Below are 21,581 nucleotides of genomic sequence, written 5' to 3'. Positions count from 1 at the left end.
TTGGAAAGTCAGAGATAGGAGGAAGGCATTCCAGAAGGTAAGATGTATAGTAAGGAGGCAGAAGAAGGGAAGATCAGAGTCTAGGAGATTAGCAGGACCAGTGAGGCAACTGATACCCCTGGCTTCCATACCTGAAAACCATTCCCTGCATTCACTTGGGAGCTTGTTAAAAACTGAGTTACCTAGATCACAGGTCTAAGATAAATTATGGGCCCCTGCATTGTTACACTGTTTTCAAAATCTGAGTGCTAGTTTTGGGAACTGTTGGCCTGATAAGGATTGAGAAGGTCTAAACTAGGGTCATCAAAGTAAGAAGAGAAAGCAGATGAGATAAGGAAGTATAGGTATACAGATGGACATGCCCAACAGGCATTTGAAAAAGTGGAATTTGGAGCTCAATGGCAATGAGGATGTTGCAGTTATTTTTTGTGGAAGGTATGTTGCCATCTGTGCAATTGCCTAGGGTTAGAAGTGAGGGCAGAAGACATAACCCTGTTGGAGAAGGCCTGTCTTTATGGAATGAATAGAGTAAGGAACCTCACCAGAATTATAGTGGGAAAGGAGGACAAGAAACAAGATTTTTAGGGGCAAGGAAACAAAAAGAAAGAACATACCATGAAGGAGCTAATAGTGACCAGCAATAGAGAGATAAAACTTGAGGAACAAGAATTGCCCATGGAATTTGATGATATGAAAGTTGTACTCATCACTCATCATCATCATCATCATCATAATCATCATCACCATCATTATTTTTGTAATTGTTATTGCTGATGCTGTTTGATTTTTGCAGCCTGAGTTCCTGGGATTAAAACCAGTCCATGAGTAATTCGATTATTGTGGTTCCTGCTACCCAATGCCATATTGCTTCCCCCGCAAAACTGTACTAATTTAAATGCCACTAGCTGTGTAGAAGAGTGTCCCAACCACATTGAATGTTAGCATTATAAATGACAGAATTTTTAGATACTCTCTTCCAAATGTTTATTGGACATCTCTTTCTTTCTAATCAATGCTCAGAAAAAGTAAGAGCAAAATACTTTTCAGGGAAAATTTTTAAGTCTTTCTACTCTGAAGTCTAATAAAGATGGAAAAAAAGAATGGAAACCAGCAAATTTCTGCTGAACAGGAAGAAATGAAGCGCTCGGCAGAGGGCAACATATATACAACCCACACAGCTTGTCTTTTATTCATAAAATATGCTCTCAACAGATGGCCGAGGATTATTATTTTTGTTCTGTTTTGTTTTAAATTTTAACCTCTCTCTAACCAATAAATTGGAACTGAGAAAATAAAATTGGACCATTGAAGGGGAAATTTTATAAGTAGTTGGATAGTGCTGAATTGGTAAGAGGTTGAAAATATGAAGTTTTGTTAGTCTCTTACTAGATCACTGCTGTCTTGAAGAATTTTGATCCTTTTCTATTCTTTTTAAAAAAGAACTATTAAAACAACAAATTGACCCTCAAATTATAAAATGTTACACAGGAGGCCCTTTTGGATAAGATGCCAGAGAATACATTATTCAGCATGTTTAGGGTCAAATAAGTGATTATTTTCCATGGTGTGGGAACACTCCGTGCCTAGTATTTTGAAACAAGTTAGTAAATGTGATTGTAATTGGTATGTCCATAACTGCCAATCCAAATGTGGGACTACAGAGCCATAACAATGCCCCTTAGTCCAGAGTAGGTAAGAAATTCCTGCATTATTCAGCATCTGTGCAAACAGCAGGTCCCTTATGAAAGAAATCAGAGTTCCTCTGTTAGACCCCAGAGAATTTAGCTGAGAAGTCAGCTAAAATTGATCAAAAGAAAAAAAAAAAAACTCATAAAAATAAGTTAACAAAATCAAAATGTTTTCCCATTCAGGAATACTGGAAGAAATCTGATTTAGTTAAAAAAAATAAAAAGAAAAGAGAGAGAGAGAGAGAATGTATCAATCAGAAAGGGCTGGGTTGGTCATTCCAGGAATTAAAGAAGAAGGAGATGTGGGCAGCAGCGAGGGTCTGTATAGTCTTAGTAAATGATAAGAACCTGGTGGAGGGAAAGCAGGTGGAAGCCACATTCAGCTTCCCCTGTTCTATATTCAAAGACATCGGTGATCATCTGGCTCCCTAGGAAGCTGGTCTTCAAGGAGAGAAGACTTTGTCAGGCATGTATGATTGACTTGACTGGAACTTATTGTTCTCATAATAAATTGGTAAATTGGCACCTAATGTATAACACAGTCTTGTAAGACAGGAGACTAACTCAGTCACCTAAGTCCAATAAAGTAGGCACTGATGAAATGAACTTAGTATGTAAATCCTACTCCATCCTTCAAGATTCGGGTCAGATGGATTCTCCAAGTATATCAGAGATATATTGTGACATCCCGAGGACAGTGAAAGTGTAGCCTGGGGCTTGGCTTCCTGGTACAGAGGAAACTCAGCAAGAACAACTTATAATTATCATTATTTTTAATCTTTTTATGGCATTCTTTTTTCAGCTAATATTTATTGAAATTTTAAACTATGCCAGTGACGAAAACTACCCTCTTCCTGGTGTGTATTAATGGTTTATCCTTAGGTATAAATATTTATGTCTCATTTCCTTTACTTAAAAAGACAAATTCTTAAGTGCAAGTCCCTCAGTATACCTGTGGTGCCACTTTATGTCATATTTTGCTTTCTACCTTGTTCTCCTAAACCATTTATATATGTTTCATCTCCCCATAAGAGCTGTAGGTTCCCTGAGAATTCTTTTAATTCTCTATCAGTGTTTTATATCTAAAGTCCTTAATAGATGTTTCTCAAATAAGTAAACGAATCTCCTTATGAAAAATATTCTCTTCTCTGAATGCATAAATTGGGCCATTCCAGAAATGACTTAAAAATAGAACTAATTATTATAGTAAACAGAGTGATTTCTGTAAGAAAAGAATCTGTGAGATTTACTTACAATTTCACTACTTATTTTATTTTATAAATAAGTTACCTGGTGAGATTTTAAATTCACCCAAGAAACTGTAGGAAAAACCATTGTTATATTTTCAGTGATTTGATTACTTGATGAAAAAATGTCTGGGAAGTAAAATTTATGTCAAATGGCTAAATAGAATTATTCCAACAGGGAAAAGAAAGCAAAAAGACAGTTTAATAATTATCTTATATTTTAAAATGTCAGAGAAGAGCCATAAAAGCTTTCAGGTCTGCTTCCTTATTTTACTGGGGGCAGAGGAGACTTGCCTGATGACACCATAGAGCCAAACCTGGAACACAAACTTCCTGCTCCTTGTCCCAGATGTGGCTTTCTCTAAGAGGCTGCCATCTGCAGGGAAGCTTTTCTACAAATTTGCACAGAAGGGATTTAGTGAGCATGTCATATATACTCCTAGACTGTCTTTGTAAACCAAAACCAACCTTTGCTCATTTAATGTATTGGCTTTAAGTTCCTTTAAAAAACAAAAAAAGTGTGTTCTGTGTGTTCCTGACCACCCCACAGATAATGGAAAAGGAAATGAAACTAGTGTACTTGATGGTATCCTTGGCTTTATTCTTTACCCAAAGCTTGATACCATCAATAACTATGATTTCTTTGATTAGATTGTGTATGTATGATGAGATGGGGTGTGACTGTCACACAGTCAGTTACATATATCACCTTTGTTGCTCTGGTTGAAAATGTAAACACTAGACCACTAATCCTCAGACTTCTAAAGTGGGAGATTCTGATGGAATCACTGTTTTTGCTTAAGGGGATTGAGTTCAGGTGATGTGTTCATTAACTAACAGAACAACAGTCAAACTGCCTGGGAGCCACTGTCTTCACCTGCCTGGGAGAAGTGGAAAAAGGTCTAGAAAGGTCATCCCATCTGAAACTTTAAGGCATACTGAGGGCCCAGGACCTGATTTCACCCCTTAGAGGGAAATGCTTATCACAGTCAAGAACCGGAGGCTGCTCTTCTGTCTGTAGCAGAAGTGCCCTTAAATTTAATCCCCAGAAGTATATGAACAACAAGTATGAATTATTTTAATGGATTCCATTATTTCTACTATTTGAACTAAAGTAAAGGAATTGATTCCTGAACAGGAAGAGCTACTTTTCCTTGAGCAGAGAATGAATCCAGAGCCATGGTCCTCACCCTTGGTTGCACACTAGAATCACTTGGAGGTTTTTCAGAATGATAGATACCTGGATTCCACCCCAGACAATTCTGATTTAATTGGTCTGGAGGTGGCCTGGGCTTTGGCCCAAGCTTGGGCAAATCGTGAATTTAGATGCTGATGTAGTTGAACATCAACGATGCTTTCTGTTTGCTGCCAAGTGAAAGCAGTGGCCTAGCCCAGTCATTCTTTAAAGGTAGCCTGACTGTCAGCTTTGTAAATATCACCTTGGAACTTGCTAGAAATACAAATTCTCAGGCTCCACTCTAAATCTACTGAATCAGAATTTTTGGCGTTGGGGGACCAGTATTCTGTATTTTACCAAGGTCTTAAGGTCAGTTTGAGAACCACTGATCTAGGTTAAGACCTTGGTACTCAAGGTATGGTCCATAGACCGGCAGCATCTGCATCTCTAAACTTGTTCAGAATACAGTCTCAGATCATCCCAGACCTACTAAATATGAATCCACATTTTAGCAATATTCCCAAGTATCTGTATGTGCATTAAAGTTTGAGAATCACTGATTTAAGCATAGTGACCAGTTCATGATCTCACTGGACTTCAATTATCATCTTTCAGATGATTCTGGAAAGAAGACAAGAGCACAACCATAACTAATAAGGGAAGCTGTGAAACTGCATCCTGATCCCTTTAGGATGAACTAATATGGGTCATGTAGGTGGGGCGTTGACTCATAGAAACTTTTTTAGTAGATAGAGTGGTCATGGTAGTAGTAAGAATGGTTACTGATTATGAAATGGTTGCTATGTGCTTTATAGGTATAATTCCACTTATCCCCGTAGAAAGCCAGAGAAAGAGTCATTCATTCATTCAGCTAATATTGTATCTTATAAGCACATAGCTCAGCACAGTTCTTGGCAGATCCCTATAATCTAGGAATGTAGCCACCCCCACTTTGATGAGGCATAAGTCCAGAATCAAATAATGATGGTAATAAATGAACTTATATTAATGTCATAGGTGAAATTGAATACCATGAAGAAAGTAAGGCAGGGTAAAGGAAAAAAATGAAGAGTGAAAGGAAGTTCTGCTTGAGATCAGGTGACAAAATACGGAAAGAAACTCTGGGGTGACGTTTTAGCCAAAATATGAAAGAAGCAAACTCCTGAGCCATGTAGACCTCTGGTGGAAAAATATCAAGCAGAGCACTGAAGTTTGCATAAAGTGAGTGAGGAGAAGAGCAGTTAGAAATAAGTGTGGATGATAGCTGCAGGCAGATAATAAATGATCTTCTAAGCCAACGTCAAAGACAAGGGAACTGAGCAGCGAGGGCTTCTCAAACTTCAAAGTACCATAGATTACCTGGGGACCTTGTTAAACTGTAGTATGAGATCAGTAATTTGGGGGAGGGGACCTGAATGTCTACATTTTCAACAAGCTCCCAGAGATGCTAATGCTACTGGTATGTGGACTACACTTTGAGTAAGCAAAAGGATACTGTTGCTGAGAACTTGAACAGCAAGCCAATGTCATGCAGCCGGTAAGTGACGGAGGCCAAGTGTGAATCACCCATGCCTGACTCCAAAGGCGGGCTGTCCATCTGTAGCCTCCCAGACAACCTCATGCCTGGTTCACCTGTAACTGATTCTGGGCAGTGAAATTAAAGAGCCTGCCTGAGATTGCACCCTTATGTGCAATCTGTTACAGAACAGTCATTTATCCTTTCTTATTTTGAAGGAGAAATCCCAAAGGAAATTGGATGCCCTGATGATCTGTGCTATCTCTTGTGAAATATTTAAAAGATGTAAGATGTAATGAATCTCTGGCATCTTAGAGACAAATGATGTGCTGGTGACCATTTTGATGTAATCTGTGTAGGGAAAAAAACCATGAAAACACATGAGTCTTGAAATCTAATGCATTATATTTGCAGTAACTGACCCGAGGATGCTGGTTATTCATCAGCCACTACAGGTTGTGCTCCCTCCAGCCTGACTTCCCCAGATGCTCCCCTCCTGGCACATGGGCATTAGTCTTCTTGTCTGCATGGAAAATGGTTAAAGTTCCCAGATGTGGATGGGCTCTGAGGTGTCAGAGATATATGCATCAGTTTAGATGCTCAAGTCCCTCAAGCTTCAGTATAAACCAAAAGCAAAGCCAAGGGCAGTTGTGTGCACTGAGTTTGTATACTTGGCTCTGGGTTTTCTTCCCTGAAAACAACCATATTTCCAATATCAAATAGATGTTCAAAGAAAAAAAAAATGGCTCCTTGCTTTCTCTCCTCACTGGATGATCACTGGGGGGAAAGTGGGACGGAGTGGGGACGTGTTCTGTGTGTGTATTGTATATGCTCTTGCCTTGATGAATGACATGGTTTGGTTTGGTTTGTTGCCCTCCCTTTTGTTAATTCTCTGTGTTCTTTTTCCTTTGTGCTGCACGATTAGGACCCTGCAGTGGGATACAGACCCCTCAGTGCTCCAGCTGCAGTCAGACTCAGAACTTGGGTATATGTCTGCTCTTTTGTTACTCCTTTTATTATTTCTTTGCTACAGTTGTGTTGAAATGCTGGAGCTGTTGTTGCTCTTGTTTTTCTCCCCTTTTGTTGAACTTCCAGTTGAATAAGTTTATTTCCTTCTGTTAGTTTTCCTTATAAAGCTTTGAAGAAAGTCTCTCTTTGTGGAAAACACCACAAAAAGATGACTTTTGATCTCCCCTGTTTACCCCTATTATTGCAAGACAACACTGCCCCAAAATCAAAATATGAGCACCTCTACTTAAAGGTGGGGCACTCAAGTTCTGTGATGGGAGATACGTGTGACTGTGTCCTAACCACGCTCCCCCTTTATCAACAAGTTGACAAATTTTAATTTTGTGAAGATTGATATCAAAATGTTGTCTTGTTTGTTTCCTTTCCTTTTCATTCTTTGGAAAATTGACAATAAGGTCTTAATTTGAATTAAATTTTGAATGGGTAAATTCTGGTGGAATAAAAGCAAGTTTGTTTAATAGCTCAATCTTATATCTCAAATATTTGATCCTGGGTAATGACTTCTAATGATAATGTTTTCAGATAGAAATGTATTGTCATAGGTTAAAAGATAGCTTCAGAGTTGAAAATTCATCCCCCAAAACAAAGTGCACTGGTATATCCTAGAAGTTTGGTTTATTTCTGAGATTAGAAGTATCTATAGTCACACATAAAGCTATTCCCAGTGGGTGCTGAAACCAGCTCATTGTCAAACTCAGAATAGGTTATGCCTTCTGACTTCACACTTGATTAAACCATCTCAAAGTGGCCATGGTAGAGCATTTACAACACAGAAATTGATGAATGCTATAAACCAGGGCTTGCTCCTTTCCCCAAAGCTAATTACTAAGAATTTACCAGCACACAACTAGGTACCTCCAATATGTGAATAGCAAATCTAATTATAGTTTTTTTATGAAACTATCTTTTTTTCTTTTAAAATATAAAGCAATATGTCTCCAAGTGGGCATTTATTTATTGTTTGTTTGTTTTGAATTCCTGAGATTCCTAGGTATGTGTTTCTGGATTTTTATCACTTTTAGTGCCTATTGTAAATGTAAAAGGAAGCCAAGAACCACCAGCATGTTAGGTTTAATGCCAGCTGCCTGCATCCCTTTTTATATGCAAAAGTTCTTTCTTGACTCATAACAATGCTAGATCAAGGAAATATTCTACCTAACACTTTAGTTAACTGGCTCAGTGGTCTTTTTTTAAAATTACTAAACTTTTGGCTCATTAGTTTTATAGTTCATTGTATGTTACATTTCAACTTGGGATATTTAAAATTATGTATGGTTTAAGTTAAAAAGAGAAACAATGCATATATAGTAAGTTATGTTCAAGAAAACCTCAGAGTACATTCTTCAATATATCACCATGCTTAATAAGTAATAGAAGGAGGGGACTGGCAGAGATTACCCTGTGCACTTAAATTAACATTTTCTAGAGGTATTGCAGCACTGTTCAATTACACTTGGTGATGTGGAACAGTTAGAAAATTTCCCATTTTTATCTGTTTTCCAAGTAAAATCTCACTGTTGGTTTTGCAGATTAAAACTTAAGACTTATTCTAGGAGAAGGAATAGCTGTGGCTACCACCTTGCCTGCCACAGTTCACCTCAGAGTGGACTCAGTCAAAGTGAGACAAAGAGACATGAGATATTCTGCTCATTGAGAGTGGCTTATCTTAAAGGGTTTGAAAGGAGTGTTCAGAGATTATAAGAGACAATTACTTTAGCCATGTTGCAATTTCAAGGATTGCTTCCATGAAAATTTCCCTTTTTGATAGTTCTTATGTGCAGGGCAATGAGATTTTTCTATAGACAGTTCTGTTGTCCCTTCTTAAGCCCTGGCATTGATTGACTGCTGTCCATAGACTGTGCTGTCTCTTGATTTAACAGCTGTATCAAAGTATACTTTGCACAAGATAAACTACAAATATTTAAATTAATCAAATTGATGTTTTAACATGTCTATAGATCCATGAAATTCTCACCATGATCAAGAGAGTAAACATATTCATCACCTCCAGAAGTTTCCTCTTGCTCTTTTGTAGGACACCTGTTTTTCCCATGCTTCCCAATCCCCCAGACCACTGATCTGCTGTCACTTGTATGAATTTACATTTCCTAGAATCTTATTGTAAATTTAATCATGTAGCAGGGACTATTTCGATGGTCTTCTTTCATTCAGAATAATTATTTTATCAATAGTGCATTCTTTTTTATTGCCAAGTGATACTTCACTGTATGTATATACCACAATTTATCTGTTAACTTTGTGATGTACATTTAGGTTATTTAGAATTTTTGCCTATAACAAATAAAACCACTATGAACATTCATGTACAAATCTTTTTATAGACATATAATTTCTTTGCTTTGGGATGAGTTCCCCAAGTAGAACAATTAAATCATGTGGTGGATGTACATTTAAGTATAAAAGAATTTTCCCAACTATTTTAAAAATGTTTTTCAATGACACATTCTACTTGTGGTGTCTGAGAACCTTAATTCCTCTGCCTTCTTGAAAACACTTGGTTTGGACTTTTAAAAAAATATTAGTTTTTAAACCATTATTGTGTTATGGTTTGGATATAATAGGTCCCCCCAAAGCTCATGTGTGAGACAGTGCAAGAAAGTGTGGAGGTGAAATGATTGGGTTAGGAGAGTTGACTTAATCAGTGCATTGATGCACTTGCATGGATTAACTGGGTTTTAACTACAGACAGGTAGGGTGTAGCTGGAGGAGGTAGGTCACTGGGGACATGCTTTTGCAGTTTATATTTTATCTGGTGAGAGGAGCTCTCTCTGCTTCCTGGTTGTATCCTGAACTGCTTTCCTGTGCTACACCCTTTTGCCATGACTGTTCCGCTCACCTTGGGCACGGAGCAATGGAGTTGGCCTTGTGTGGACTTGAGACTTCCGAAACCATGTGTCCCAAATAAACTTTTCCTTCTCTAAAATTGTACTCTTCAAGTCTTTTGGCCACAGCAGCAAAAAATATTGACTAAAACAATTTCTAAAAGAGCATAGTGTTTATTATTGTGGTTTTAGTTTGCATTTCCCTAATAACTAATGGTGTTGAATATCTCTTTATGTGCTTATTTTCAATCTGAATAGCTTTTCTAATGAAATGTCTGCATAAATCTTTTACCTTATATATTATTTTTAATTAAATGATTTATTGTCTTATTATTGAGTTTTGAGTGTTCATATGTTTAGGAAACAATTCTTTATCCTGTATCTGATATGAACTTAAGAGAGTTTTTAATCTTCCTTTTGCATTTTTCTTTGACCCAATGGTTGTTTAAGAGTATGTAGTTTAATTTCCATGTTTTTGCGAATTTCTTTGTCTTCCATTATTTACTTCTAGTTTTATTTCATTGTGGTCCTAAGATGCACTGCTATGATTTTTGATCATAAATTTTCTGAGACTTGTTTTGTGGCATAAGAATCTATTCTGAAGAATATTTCATGTGCAATTGGAAGAACATGTATTCTGCTGTTGGTTGTTCTGTGTGTTTGCTAGGTCTATTAGATGTATACTGTTGTTCAAGTCCACTGTTTCTTTAATGATTTCCTAACTGGATGTTCTATTATTGAAAGTGAGATATTAAAGTTTCCTGTTATTACATTCCTATTAATTTATCTATTCAGATTTGTCCATATTTGCTTTGTATAGGTACTCTGGTGGTGAGCACATATATATTTACAATTGTTTTATCATCCTATTGGATTGACACTTTTATCCTTGTAGGATGACCTCTTGTCTCTAGAGAATTTTTTAAATGTCAAGTCTATTTGTCTGATACAGGTATAGCCTTTCTTGTCTTATTTGGTTACCAGTTGCTTGAGTATCTTTTACCATCTCTTCACGTTAAGCCTACAGGTGTCCCAAAAGTAAGTTTCTTATAGACACCATGTATTTGAATCTTGCTTTTTAAAAAAATTATTCAGTCATTTTGCATCTCTTGGGTGTTGATTTTAATCCATTTACAAGTAAGTATTTATGTAAGGAAAGGGTTTACTATTCTCAGTTTGTTAACTGTTTTCTGCTTGTCTTATAGTTCCATTTTCTCTGTTTTTCTTTCTTGCTGTCTTGAGTTTTGTTGTTTATATCAATAGACTTTGTTGCCTTTTTCTTTTTCTTTTGTTTAACTTCCATGAGTATTTTCTGTTGTTCAGGTGTGGCTCATGTAAAATACCTTATAACATTCTGTATTAAGCAAACAGCAATTTCTCTTACAAGTAAAAGCTCTCTACACTTTTCTCTCTCTTATCCCACCCACATCATATGCTGTGTTATCACAATTCACATTTATACTGTGTGTCTTTTAACATAATTTAGTTTTACTTATTTTTAGTGGTTTTGTCTTTTTAGTTTTATACCTGAATTAAAAGCTATTTACCCACCACCATAATAGTTAAATAGAATTTTATTTTTGTTCATATATTTATCTTTACCAGTTAATTTCATGCTTTCTTTTGCTCTTTGGTTGCTATTTGCCATTCTTTTTTTTTAATTATTTATTTTTTAATTTTTACAGACTGCATTTTGATTCATTGTACATGAATGGGGTACATCATTTCTTTTCTATGGTTGTGCACTATGTAGATTCACGACATTTGTGTAGTCATACATGTACGTAGGGTAATGATGTCTGTCTCATTCCACCATTTTTCATACCCACCCCTTCTGTTTGCCATTCTTTCATTACATCTAGAACTCCCATTATCATTTCTTATAAGTCAGATCTAATGGCAGCAAACTTCAGTGGTGTTCCTTTTTCTGAGAAATTTTTTCTCTCTCAAATTTTGAAAAACAGATTTTCCAGGTATAGTATTCTTGATCAGCAATCTTTATAGTACTCCTTATGGTCTATTTGGATAATGCTGAAAAATCTACTTATAGTCTTATGGACATTCTTGTAGATTTCTCTTGTTTTTAGCTTTGACAATTTGATTATAATATGTATTTATGAGTCTCTGGATTTATCTCATTTGGTGTTTTCTGGGCTTCCCATTTCTGAATATCTATTTCCTTTCCTGGATTTGGGAATGATTTAGCAATTAGTGAGACCCTATCTCAAAATTGAAAAATAAAAAGGGCTGGAGATGTAGCTCACTGGTAAAGTGCCCCTGGGTTCAAAGTTTCCCAGTACCGGGGGGGGAAATGCATGTATTGGTTCACTGATATTATCCCATAATTCCTTTTAACTATCTTTTTCTCTTTTTCATGTTTTAAATTTTATCTTTGCTCCTCTCACTGAATGATTTCCATTGAACCGTCTTTGAGTTTACCAATGCTTTCTTCTGCTTGATCAAACCTGCTGTTGAACTACTCTAGTGAATTTTTCAGTTCAGATGTTATATCCTTCTGCTCTTTCATTTCTCTTTGGCACTTTTTAAAATTTTCAACCTCTTGAAAATCTTGTTGAGATTTTCACTTTGTTCATACATTACTCTCCTGACTTTGGTAAGCATCTTTGATCGAAAATTCTCAATACTCCATGGGGCAAATCACACATCTCCATTTCATTAGGGTTGCATTTTACAGATTTAAAGTCTTCTTTTATTTGGAACATATTTCCCTGTTTTCTCATTTCTTAACTCTCTGTGTTGGTTTCTGCACAAATAAAACAGCCACCTCTCATTATCTTTACAGAGTGGTCTTGGATAAGAGGTGATCCTCACTAAACACCTAGCCAGAGATTCTGGATGTTTCTTAAATCTTTTTGTTCATATAAATTGTCATTCTTAAAAAAATAATATTACATAAATTGTCATCTTTTTTTCTTAGTGACTCCTAGAAAACCAGAATATCCTAAGTCCCATGAGTATCCTGAGAGAGATAAGAGAAGAGCCAGTCCTGCAAGTAGCAGCTGGGAAAATTGAGGTGCTATATGTGGTCCAATTTTCTTCTCTCCTTAGAAAGAAGTAGGAAACTGAAGTTTATCACCCACTTGCTTTGCAGTGAGCCAAGGAGGGAATTTATGTTTGTTTAGATGCATGCTCTTTCAAATCATTTTTGTCTCCTCCAGGAGTCTACCAAATGCCAGTCCCCATCAGCTTTCAGATATAGGCAAGTTAGAGTCAATCCTTGGGATATTAACTAAAATAGTTGGGGTCTAGATGACTTATCCAGTTCCTTCTAGGGAGAAGCTAGAGGTTAACTTTTATGACTGGAGTAAGCTGCTGGGAGGAGCCATAGGAAGTATCAACACACTCATTCAAACTCCTGGGGATTAGTACTTGCCTTACCTGTCAGCTCCAGGAGACTGGTGAATTAGAAGTCAAATCCTTGGGTAGAAACTTAAAAAGTTGAGATCCTAGAAGTGCAGTGTAACCCCTTCCAGGAGAGACCGGGGCTGGGCTTCATTGTTAAAGCCTGTTGGCAGGGGGAGTCATGGGAAAAGCCTGCAGAGCCAGTTGGAGCCACAGCTCTGTTCTCTGGAGACCTTAGGTGACTAATGAACACTGAGTTTATCAGCTTCCAGAACAGGTGAGATAGTAGACACACCGTCAGACACCAGCTGGAAAAGTGACACATGTTGCATAGTCCAGCTCCCTCTAGGAAGAAACCTTATTTTGTCCACAGTAAAGCTGGGTGTTGGAGCACGTTCACACTCCCAGGGGACCACTGATTGCCTGCCTTGTTGGTTTCCAGATGCAGTCTAGTTAGGGTTCAGACCCTCAGGTAGCAGCTGGAAAAGTCAAAGATCTTGATGTACAATCTCAACCTTTCTGGGTAGAGTTGGTCTATATTGCCCTTATGCTTTGTGCTGCTGTAGGGGGTAAAAGACATGAGAAGAGTTTAAATATCTATTTACAGCTCCCCCTTCTTTTTTTTTTTTTTTTTTTTTTTGCAGTGCTGGGGATTGAACTCAGGGCCTTGTCAGCTCCCCCTTCTTTCTCTGCAGCCCCAGGGAACTAGTGAGCCCTGGGTCCCATCAACTTCCAGAAATAGGCACATTAGGAATCAGTTCCTTTAGTAGCAGCTGTAAAAATTGGGGCACCAGGTGAATAATCCAAACACCTTCGGTCCTCAGGGAGAAATTGAGTGGTAAGGGATCCCCTCTGATCAAATGGCACAGTGCCAGGATGGAGTTTATGGTGAGAGTACATGTCAGCTTTTCTTACTGATTTTAAAGTGGGAATTTTCTCAGTTTTCCAGTGTACAAGAGATTCTCAACTGGTTCTGGATTTTTCTCAGGGAGAATTGATTGATGTATCTCTTTGGTGCTTCTGTGGGTGGAGGGAATGTCCTGAGCCTCCTATTTTGCCGTCTTTCTGATGTTCTCCCACATGAACTTTCTGGAAACTCTTTGTTGATATCAAACTTTGTGATTATGACTTTGTTAGGTGTTGGATATATTTTAATGCCTACAAATCTCTTGAAATTTCTTCTGAGATATAATTAATTTACTTGAAAATAGTTTCAGCCTTTTAGTTTTGATTTCATGTTTTCTTTTTTTAAAACTAGCACTCTAGTGAAGCCAATGAATCCCTAAAACAGAGGCAAGACTCAGGTATGTTGTAAATAATTCCCCATAAATCTTGAAGTTTTTCACTTTGCTGGAAATACCGGTCAATATTCCTATTCCTGTATGAATGCCCAGAACTGTTACCTATAATTCTAGATAATCCTTCCCTTGGTCTGAGGTAATTTCTCACATATATGCACTGATTGATAATGAGCTAAATACTCAAGGGTAATCCTCTGCAGGTCAGAATTTTCATTTTGTGGAGTTTCTTTCTCTGCTGTTCTGTCCTGTGAATTCTAACTACCTGATCCAGCTCAACCTTTTCTTTTCAACTTAGGAATTTTGCTGGATTTTACCTGGGTTCTTTCCCTGTACCATGGTCTGGAAATTCTCTCAATGCAGGAAAAAAAAAAACAAAAAAAAAAACCAAAAAAAACCAGGGACAGTTTATCCTGCTTGTTTTCCCCTCTCTCATGTATCCCTATCCTTCATTTCTTGGCCTCTAGTATCTTGTAAACTGTTCTTTTACTCAAACTGCTGTTTTTTTTTTTTTAATTATTTCAGTTGTAAAGGTTAATCTGGCACCCATTGCTCCATCTTGGGACACAAATGGTTTATCACTTGATTCTGTATTTGTGTGTTAACTACATGATCAACAAAGCAAATAGTAGCAGAGAGAAATATAGGAGATAAGACCTTTTAAAATATAACTTCAAAAAGTCACAAATAAAATGAGAAAATAAGTGAAACTCAGCTACCAGGTAAATACTAACAAAGGACTAAAAATGCTTTGTTTTCTTAGGCTATTATAAAAGGTTAAGTGAATTGAAAATGCTGGAAGGGAAAAATAAGGCAAGATTAAACAACAAAAAAAAGCAAGTTAAAATATCATAAAAGAGAAAGAACAAGATCTCTAGTCTTCAGGAAGATGGATCTGGTCTGCCTAAGTGAGGTGGGATTGGAGGGAGGAGAGGATTCCCAATTATAACTGGACACCAATGAGCAATGAGGGCTTTCTGTGGCTTGCCACTCCAAATTGTTAAACAACATTATAGAATATTTAGTGACTTCTGATTTAATCGAAGCCTCATGATTATATTTTCTATATACATTAGTATATTAAGCTCTTAACATGGTTGTTTGAATATTTAGAAGCAGAGAGAGAATGAGGGAAAACAAGGATCCGGCAACTCCTCCCCTGAAGGAGGAAGTGAGAATTTCTTCCAGTCTTGAAGAGACACTATTCCTGGGTGGTCACCTCTTCTCTTAACTTATTCTCTGCATTCTTAGCTAAAAGACAGGATGAGTATTACTCCCACAGCATCCCAAACTCCTCCAGTGAAATAGGTCACTCTGTCAAAAATAGATGTAAAACCAGTTCTGAAAGGATACGACAGAAGCATATGATCTTCAAGATGGTGGTGGGTATTAGAGAAGGTCTCACTGGACCACTCTAAAGGACTTTTCACATCAAAGTTGTTTCCATTTGCCTAACAGAACTGTAATAACCTCAAGAGTCTTTGACAAAGATTTTTTTTGGGGGATTATTAAGTTTTGTCAAATTTTCTTTTGTTTTTTGTTGTTGTGATGGTGGTGCTGGGGATTGAACTCAGGGCCTCACACAAACTGGGCAAATGCTCTAGCACCGAACACATCATTACCCCTATCAAATATTCTTATTTGTCTTGTTTAGATCTCTAGTTTGAATTCACTTTCAAGATTTCCCACATAACAATGCCTTGAAAGAATTTTCTGGAGAGTTGTGCGATACGGGTTGCGCTCTTGAGCAACCTCTGCCTCTTCCATAACATTCAGTCATGTTTTTCACAAAAATGGAAATATGGATCAGCATCTTGTAATGTGTGTATGTCTATCAAGATGTGATACTAAATGTATTTCAGAATCTATAAATATATCAGTGGATTCTGACTCATGAAAGTCTGTAATAATTTGGTTTTAACAGATCCAGTCAAAATTCCATGATGAGAGAGGGGGGAAGCTCTTTGCTCACATCTTACAAAATCATTGATTTGTCCCCAAACATTTCTTGAAATGCTCCTATTTGCCAGCTTTTATCATTTGCTCTCAAGAATCTTGAGTAAGATATTATGAGATATTTTCTGTTCTATACTAACAACTAGATTAGATTTTTTAAAAGACAATGCTTCATTTTCATTCAGTTTCAGAAAATAAAGACCAGTTGGTAAGGAGGTGTGTTTTTACTGTGGTACTCAGTATGCCATTTGTTTACAATAAAAAAAAAAAAAAAAAAGAAAAAGAAAAGAAAGTTAGCCAGGGACAAATAGAAAAAAAAAAAAAAGAAAATTCTGTAATGTTATAGCTTTATGTTAAAAATTGTATGGAAGCTTGTTCAAAAATATCAATGAAATAATGGTCACTCCTAAAAAGTATTTTATATCATACTGTCATTTGTATGTAATATTGGAAAAAAACACACCTATGTACCATCTGTCCTTATTATTCTGAACTTTCAATTTCCTTGTAAAGTGGGCATTTACTAGCAGAAACTCCAGTGATGTTGCCAAGTTCCTTTATAAGCATTATTATTTTGACTCTTCCTTCAAACCCAGAAATTTTGCAAGATTTACTTATGTTATGAAATTCAAAGCAAACCTCTTGACTGTGCCTGTTGATTGAGCCAGAATTGCCATTTGCTTCTGTGTAGGAAAAATGCTTTAACTTCCAAGTCAATATCTCTGAAGCAAATATCATGAAAATTAAGTAAGTACTTCCTAAAATGATTTTTACATGTGAGTATAGAGGAATGGAAACTCATCTTTCTTGAGGTAATTAGAAAAGACCAGCTGCCAAGCCACTTCTTACTATTTGGAAGGTAAGACCCACTCTGAACCCAGATGATAAATCAGCATGTATGTGACGAGGGAACCACAAAGCTAGCTTCTTCCTTGGTGCCATGCCCTGACCTTACCTTTTCTCCCTGTGGTGTACCAGTCCCAACTCCAAAACTCTATCGTGGGGAGGTCAGTTTGACATCGAATTGCACTAGAGCACATTTGGGAAACAAATTGACTCTTTGTCATTTTTAAAATCTCTTTCATGTTACATGAGTATCTGTGCCCTTAGCTTCTTTCTCTATGGATGCAGCACTTTGTCCTGTGGTTCTCAGCAGGAGGCTCCCAAAGGCCGGGCCATCTTTAGTTTTGTCTTCTCCTCTGAGTGTTGGCCTTACATTTGGAACACACTGCCACAGATTCATCCATTACTATTTCTACCCCAAAGCAGATCTCTCCAGATTCCCCAATCCTCCAGCCATACCACTTGTTTTTCTTCTTAGGAAGCATGAAGCCTTAAAATCTTCTGTAACCCATTCCTTTTCTTTTACCCTCCATATCAAGTTAACTACTGAAGTCTACCCTTAATATTTTCAAGAGTCTCCACAATGTGGCCTTTCCTTTCTCTTTCCGGTGACTTGCTGTCCCTCTGGACCACTTTTCCATGCTTAGTTAGACCACTGACTACAAGCTCAGTCATTGTTTTTCTGGCTGCTCCCTTTGAACGGATTCTTTGCCTACTTTCTCTGGTTTCTGAATCTACCCTCCCATCCCCCTCTGCTTGTGGATTCTTTCTGTATTGCCTTTCTCTCTCCACTTAGCTTCTAAGGTCCAATCACTTCCCATACCTAATGTCTTTGTCAGAGGGATTTAGATGTTATTTTTTATGTCTTTGCCATAATAATATGTTTTAAACGCAGCTTTGCAGCTGTCACTTTCTTACTTAGTAACTTTCCATGACTCCTCATTGTCTATATAAAGTTCACATTCTTTAGCCTGGTTGGTATTTGAAGACCTCTAATAATCTGGCCTTCAAACCCCTCTCTAAATTTATTTCCCATGATCCCCAACTCAAAACTTCTATTCTGAAGGATTCTGGGGCAGCAAATATGAATTCAGTTATCAGATTTTGTATATCCAAGGCCAACTCCCTAGGACACTGTCCCCATTCCTTCCCACTTCACTGAGTTCTGCTTCTCCTTCAAGAGCCACACCAGGCCCTCTATTCACAATGAATCCTTCCTCCCTTACCCAGACAGTCATCTGCCCATTACACTCTCTTGTTCCGGTTCTTATGTGACCTGCTTCTGCTGGCTGTTTTTTTTAATTTATTCCTAAATATTTTATTATTTTTGATGCCATTTGAATGGAATTGCTTTCTTCTTCTTTTTTTTTTTATTGTAAAAAAATGGGATACATGTTGTTTCTCTGTTTGTACATGGAGTAAAGGCATACCATTTGTGTAATCATAAATTTACATAGGGTAATGCTGTTTGATTCATTCTGTTATTTTTCCCTTCCCCCCCACCCCTCCCACCCCTCTTTTCTTTCTATACAGTTCTTCCTTCCTCCATTCTTGCCCCCCTCCCTAACCCTAACTCTAACCCTAACACTAACCCCTCCCACCCCCCATTATGTGTTATCATCCGCTTATCAGTGAGATCATTCGTCCTTTGGTTTTTTGGCTTATCTCACTTAGCATGATATTCTATAATTTCATCCATTTGTCTGCAAATGCTGTAATTTTATCATTCTTTATGGCTGAGTAATTTTCCATTGTGTATATATATATATACCACAGTTTCTTTATCCATTCATCATTTGAAGGACATCTAGTTTGGTTCCACAATCTGGCTATTGTGAATTGAGCAGCTATGAACATTGATATGGCTGTATCTCTGTAGTAGGCTGATTTTAAGTCCTTTGGGTATAGGCCAAGGAGTGGGATAGCTGGGTCAAATGGTGGTTCCATTCCAAGCTTTCTGAGGAATCTCCATACTGCTTTCCAGAGTGGCTGCACTAATTTGCAACCCCACCTGCTGACTGTTTTTATTTGCTACTTTTCATTCTTGTTTGCCTTTTGCGGCCTATGTTCTATTTCCTCATTCTCTCTGTGGTTGCTGATAAATGATGTTGACCAAAGTAGTTCTTTGTCCAGGGCACTATCCTACCCACATAAAAATATACTGTGCAAGGAAGAAAATGTCACTCTCTCCCCCCTCATCCTAAAGGGCTCATCTTTGAAGAAATTATCCAAATGAATCTTAACAGCGATACTAGCAGAATCTCTGGCAGTATTTCAATGTGCCCTGGGGAAATATATGTGAATAAGCAGGAATGAAAATCTGAATTGAGTGTGAGCCCAATACAGTCATGGTTTATTCCTTGGCCTTTACCTACCGTGGCATTCAGCCAAAGAATTCCCTGTCTTTGAAAGCATCTGTTCCTGGTTTTGTCTGTTTGACTTCCTTGCTTTAGAAACTTCCTGGTATTGCAATGACCTCTTTTGACTTCTTGGCTTTTTTTTTTTTTTAGACGGACACTATTTATTTATTTATTTATTTATTTATTTATTTAATGTGTTGCTGAGGATCAAACCCAGGGCCTCACATGTGCTAAGCAAGCACTCTACCACTGAGCTACAAACCCAGCCCCTTCTTAGCTTTTTTGAGTGCCCCTCACTGGTTTCTGATCCACCCTCCTGGCTCTGCCACCTTATCTACCCATATTCTTCTCTGCCATCAGGTCTCACCAATATGCCAGTCAGCACTATAATTTCCAGTTATTGAATTCTGAAATTGTCATTCAAGGTCATTTTTGAGGGACTTTTGTGATTCACACTTTCATAAAATTTGGACACTTTCTTAATTCTGTCTTGTCTATGTCTTGGTATAGGTTCTTAAATTCTGACATTTAAAAAATGCTAACAGTTTCAGGTTGGTTCTGTCTTATAAATTTATCTATGAATATCTATGATGGGTCAGAAGACTCATAATAACTCAGAGATAAGCCTGTCCGTGGGGAAGCTGATGGCATCTGTCAAGTTCTCATGGCAGCCCCTTACTGATGCCTTAGCTGTCAAAGCCAGCTCTCCAGCACTGTCATGTTCCCCTGAGACTCCTGTGGAGCACAGCAGTCTTGATGTAATTTTCTTCATGTTCCTTAAATATTAAATACATAAACATCTCGTGTGCTGTATAAAATTCATTGTTTCCTTAAGTATCAGAAATGAATTGTATAGATAGTATCTTTATGAATCAGGAAGAATTTGATAATGACCATGTTAGTGCTAGGGGACACACTTAGGGATTCCGAGCTCTCAGTTGATGAGGTCCCTCCCCTTGCATCCAACCTTCTACCAGAAACTTAGTTACTTCTCAGAACCAATGTCATCTGTGATGATTAGTTTTCATGAGGACAGCTTTTCACTGTTTGCCACTGGACATTAAAGAAAAATTAAACTTGGGACAGCTGGATATTCACATGCCAAGAATGAAGTTGGATCCCTACTTCACACAATATACAAAAATTAACTCAAAATAGATGAAAGATCTAAATGTAAGAGCTGCAACTATAAAACCTTAGGAGAAAACAGGCATAAGTCTTAGGGAACTTGAAATAGGAAATGACCTTTTAGATAAGCACTAAAAGTGTAAGCACCCAATGAAAAAGATAAATTGGAGTATATTAAAAACTGAAAAATTTTGCACTTGAAAAGACCCCATCAAGAAAGTGGAATGCAACTCTGAACGAGAATATATTTACAAGCCACATATCTGATAAGAATCTGTATCCAAAATATTTACAAATTTCTTACTCAACAATAAAAAGAATCCAGTTTAGAAATGGACAAAGAATTTGAATATGACCAATAAGCACCTAAGAAAGACAAATGAACATCAAGCATCAGAGAAATTTAAATGAAAACTGCAATGTGGTGCCATCTCATACTCACTAGGATGTGATGATTTAAAGAGACAGATAATAGTAAGGGTTGAAGAAGATGGAAAGAAATTAAAACCCTCATACATTGCTAATGGGAATGTAAAATGAGGCAGCCACTTTGGAAAATGGTTTAGTAATTCCTCAAAAGTTAAAAATAGAATTACTGTATGACCCAGTAATTCCACTTCTAGGCATATACCCAAGGGAATTGAAGCCATATGTCCACACAAAATCTTGTACACAAATATAATAGCAGCATTTTTCATAATATCCAAAATGGAAATAATCCAAATTTCTACCAACTGATGAATGGATTAGAAATAATGTATGTCCATACAGTGGAATATTATTCATCAATAAGCAGAAATGGTACATGCTACACCAGTGAAACTAAAAAAAAAAAATTAAGTGAAAGAAATGAGACACAAAAGACCATATATTGCATTATCTTGTTTATATAATAGTAAACAGAAAATAGATCATTAGTTACCAGAATTTAGGAAAAGGGGAAATGGAATTTACTGCCAGTAGATACAATGTATCTTTCGAGGGGGAAACGGATTATGTAATTAGATAGTGATGATGTTGTACAACTTTGTGAATGTCCTAAAAGCCACTAAATTGCGTACTTTATCTTTTTGTGGTACTGGGGATTGAACCCAGGGGCACTTTACCGCTGAGCCACATCCTCAGCCCTTTTT

The 21,581-nt window shown here is 37.2% G+C and overlaps 1 protein-coding gene across 4 annotated transcripts in view; it reads left to right on the top strand.

Annotated features, from left to right (window-relative positions):
• The window catches only part of Dync1i1 (dynein cytoplasmic 1 intermediate chain 1), a 295,555-nt gene that overhangs the window by 48,780 nt on the left and 225,194 nt on the right, over positions 1–21,581 (top strand). For 2 of the 4 annotated variants that reach the window (XM_047561952.1, XM_047561953.1), the window contains exon 5: positions 6,554–6,613. The exons of the other annotated variants lie outside the window; for them this stretch is intronic. In XM_047561952.1, coding sequence (XP_047417908.1) covers positions 6,554–6,613 — 60 coding nt within the window. The remainder of the gene's footprint in view (positions 1–6,553; positions 6,614–21,581) is intronic. 4 annotated transcript variants of the gene reach the window in all.

This window comes from Sciurus carolinensis, chromosome 8, assembly GCF_902686445.1.
Source record: "Sciurus carolinensis chromosome 8, mSciCar1.2, whole genome shotgun sequence".
NCBI classification, from domain to species: Eukaryota; Metazoa; Chordata; class Mammalia; order Rodentia; family Sciuridae; genus Sciurus; species Sciurus carolinensis.
The sequence above is the reverse complement of the archived record's forward strand: the minus strand, read 5'-3'. Positions and strand labels throughout refer to the sequence as shown.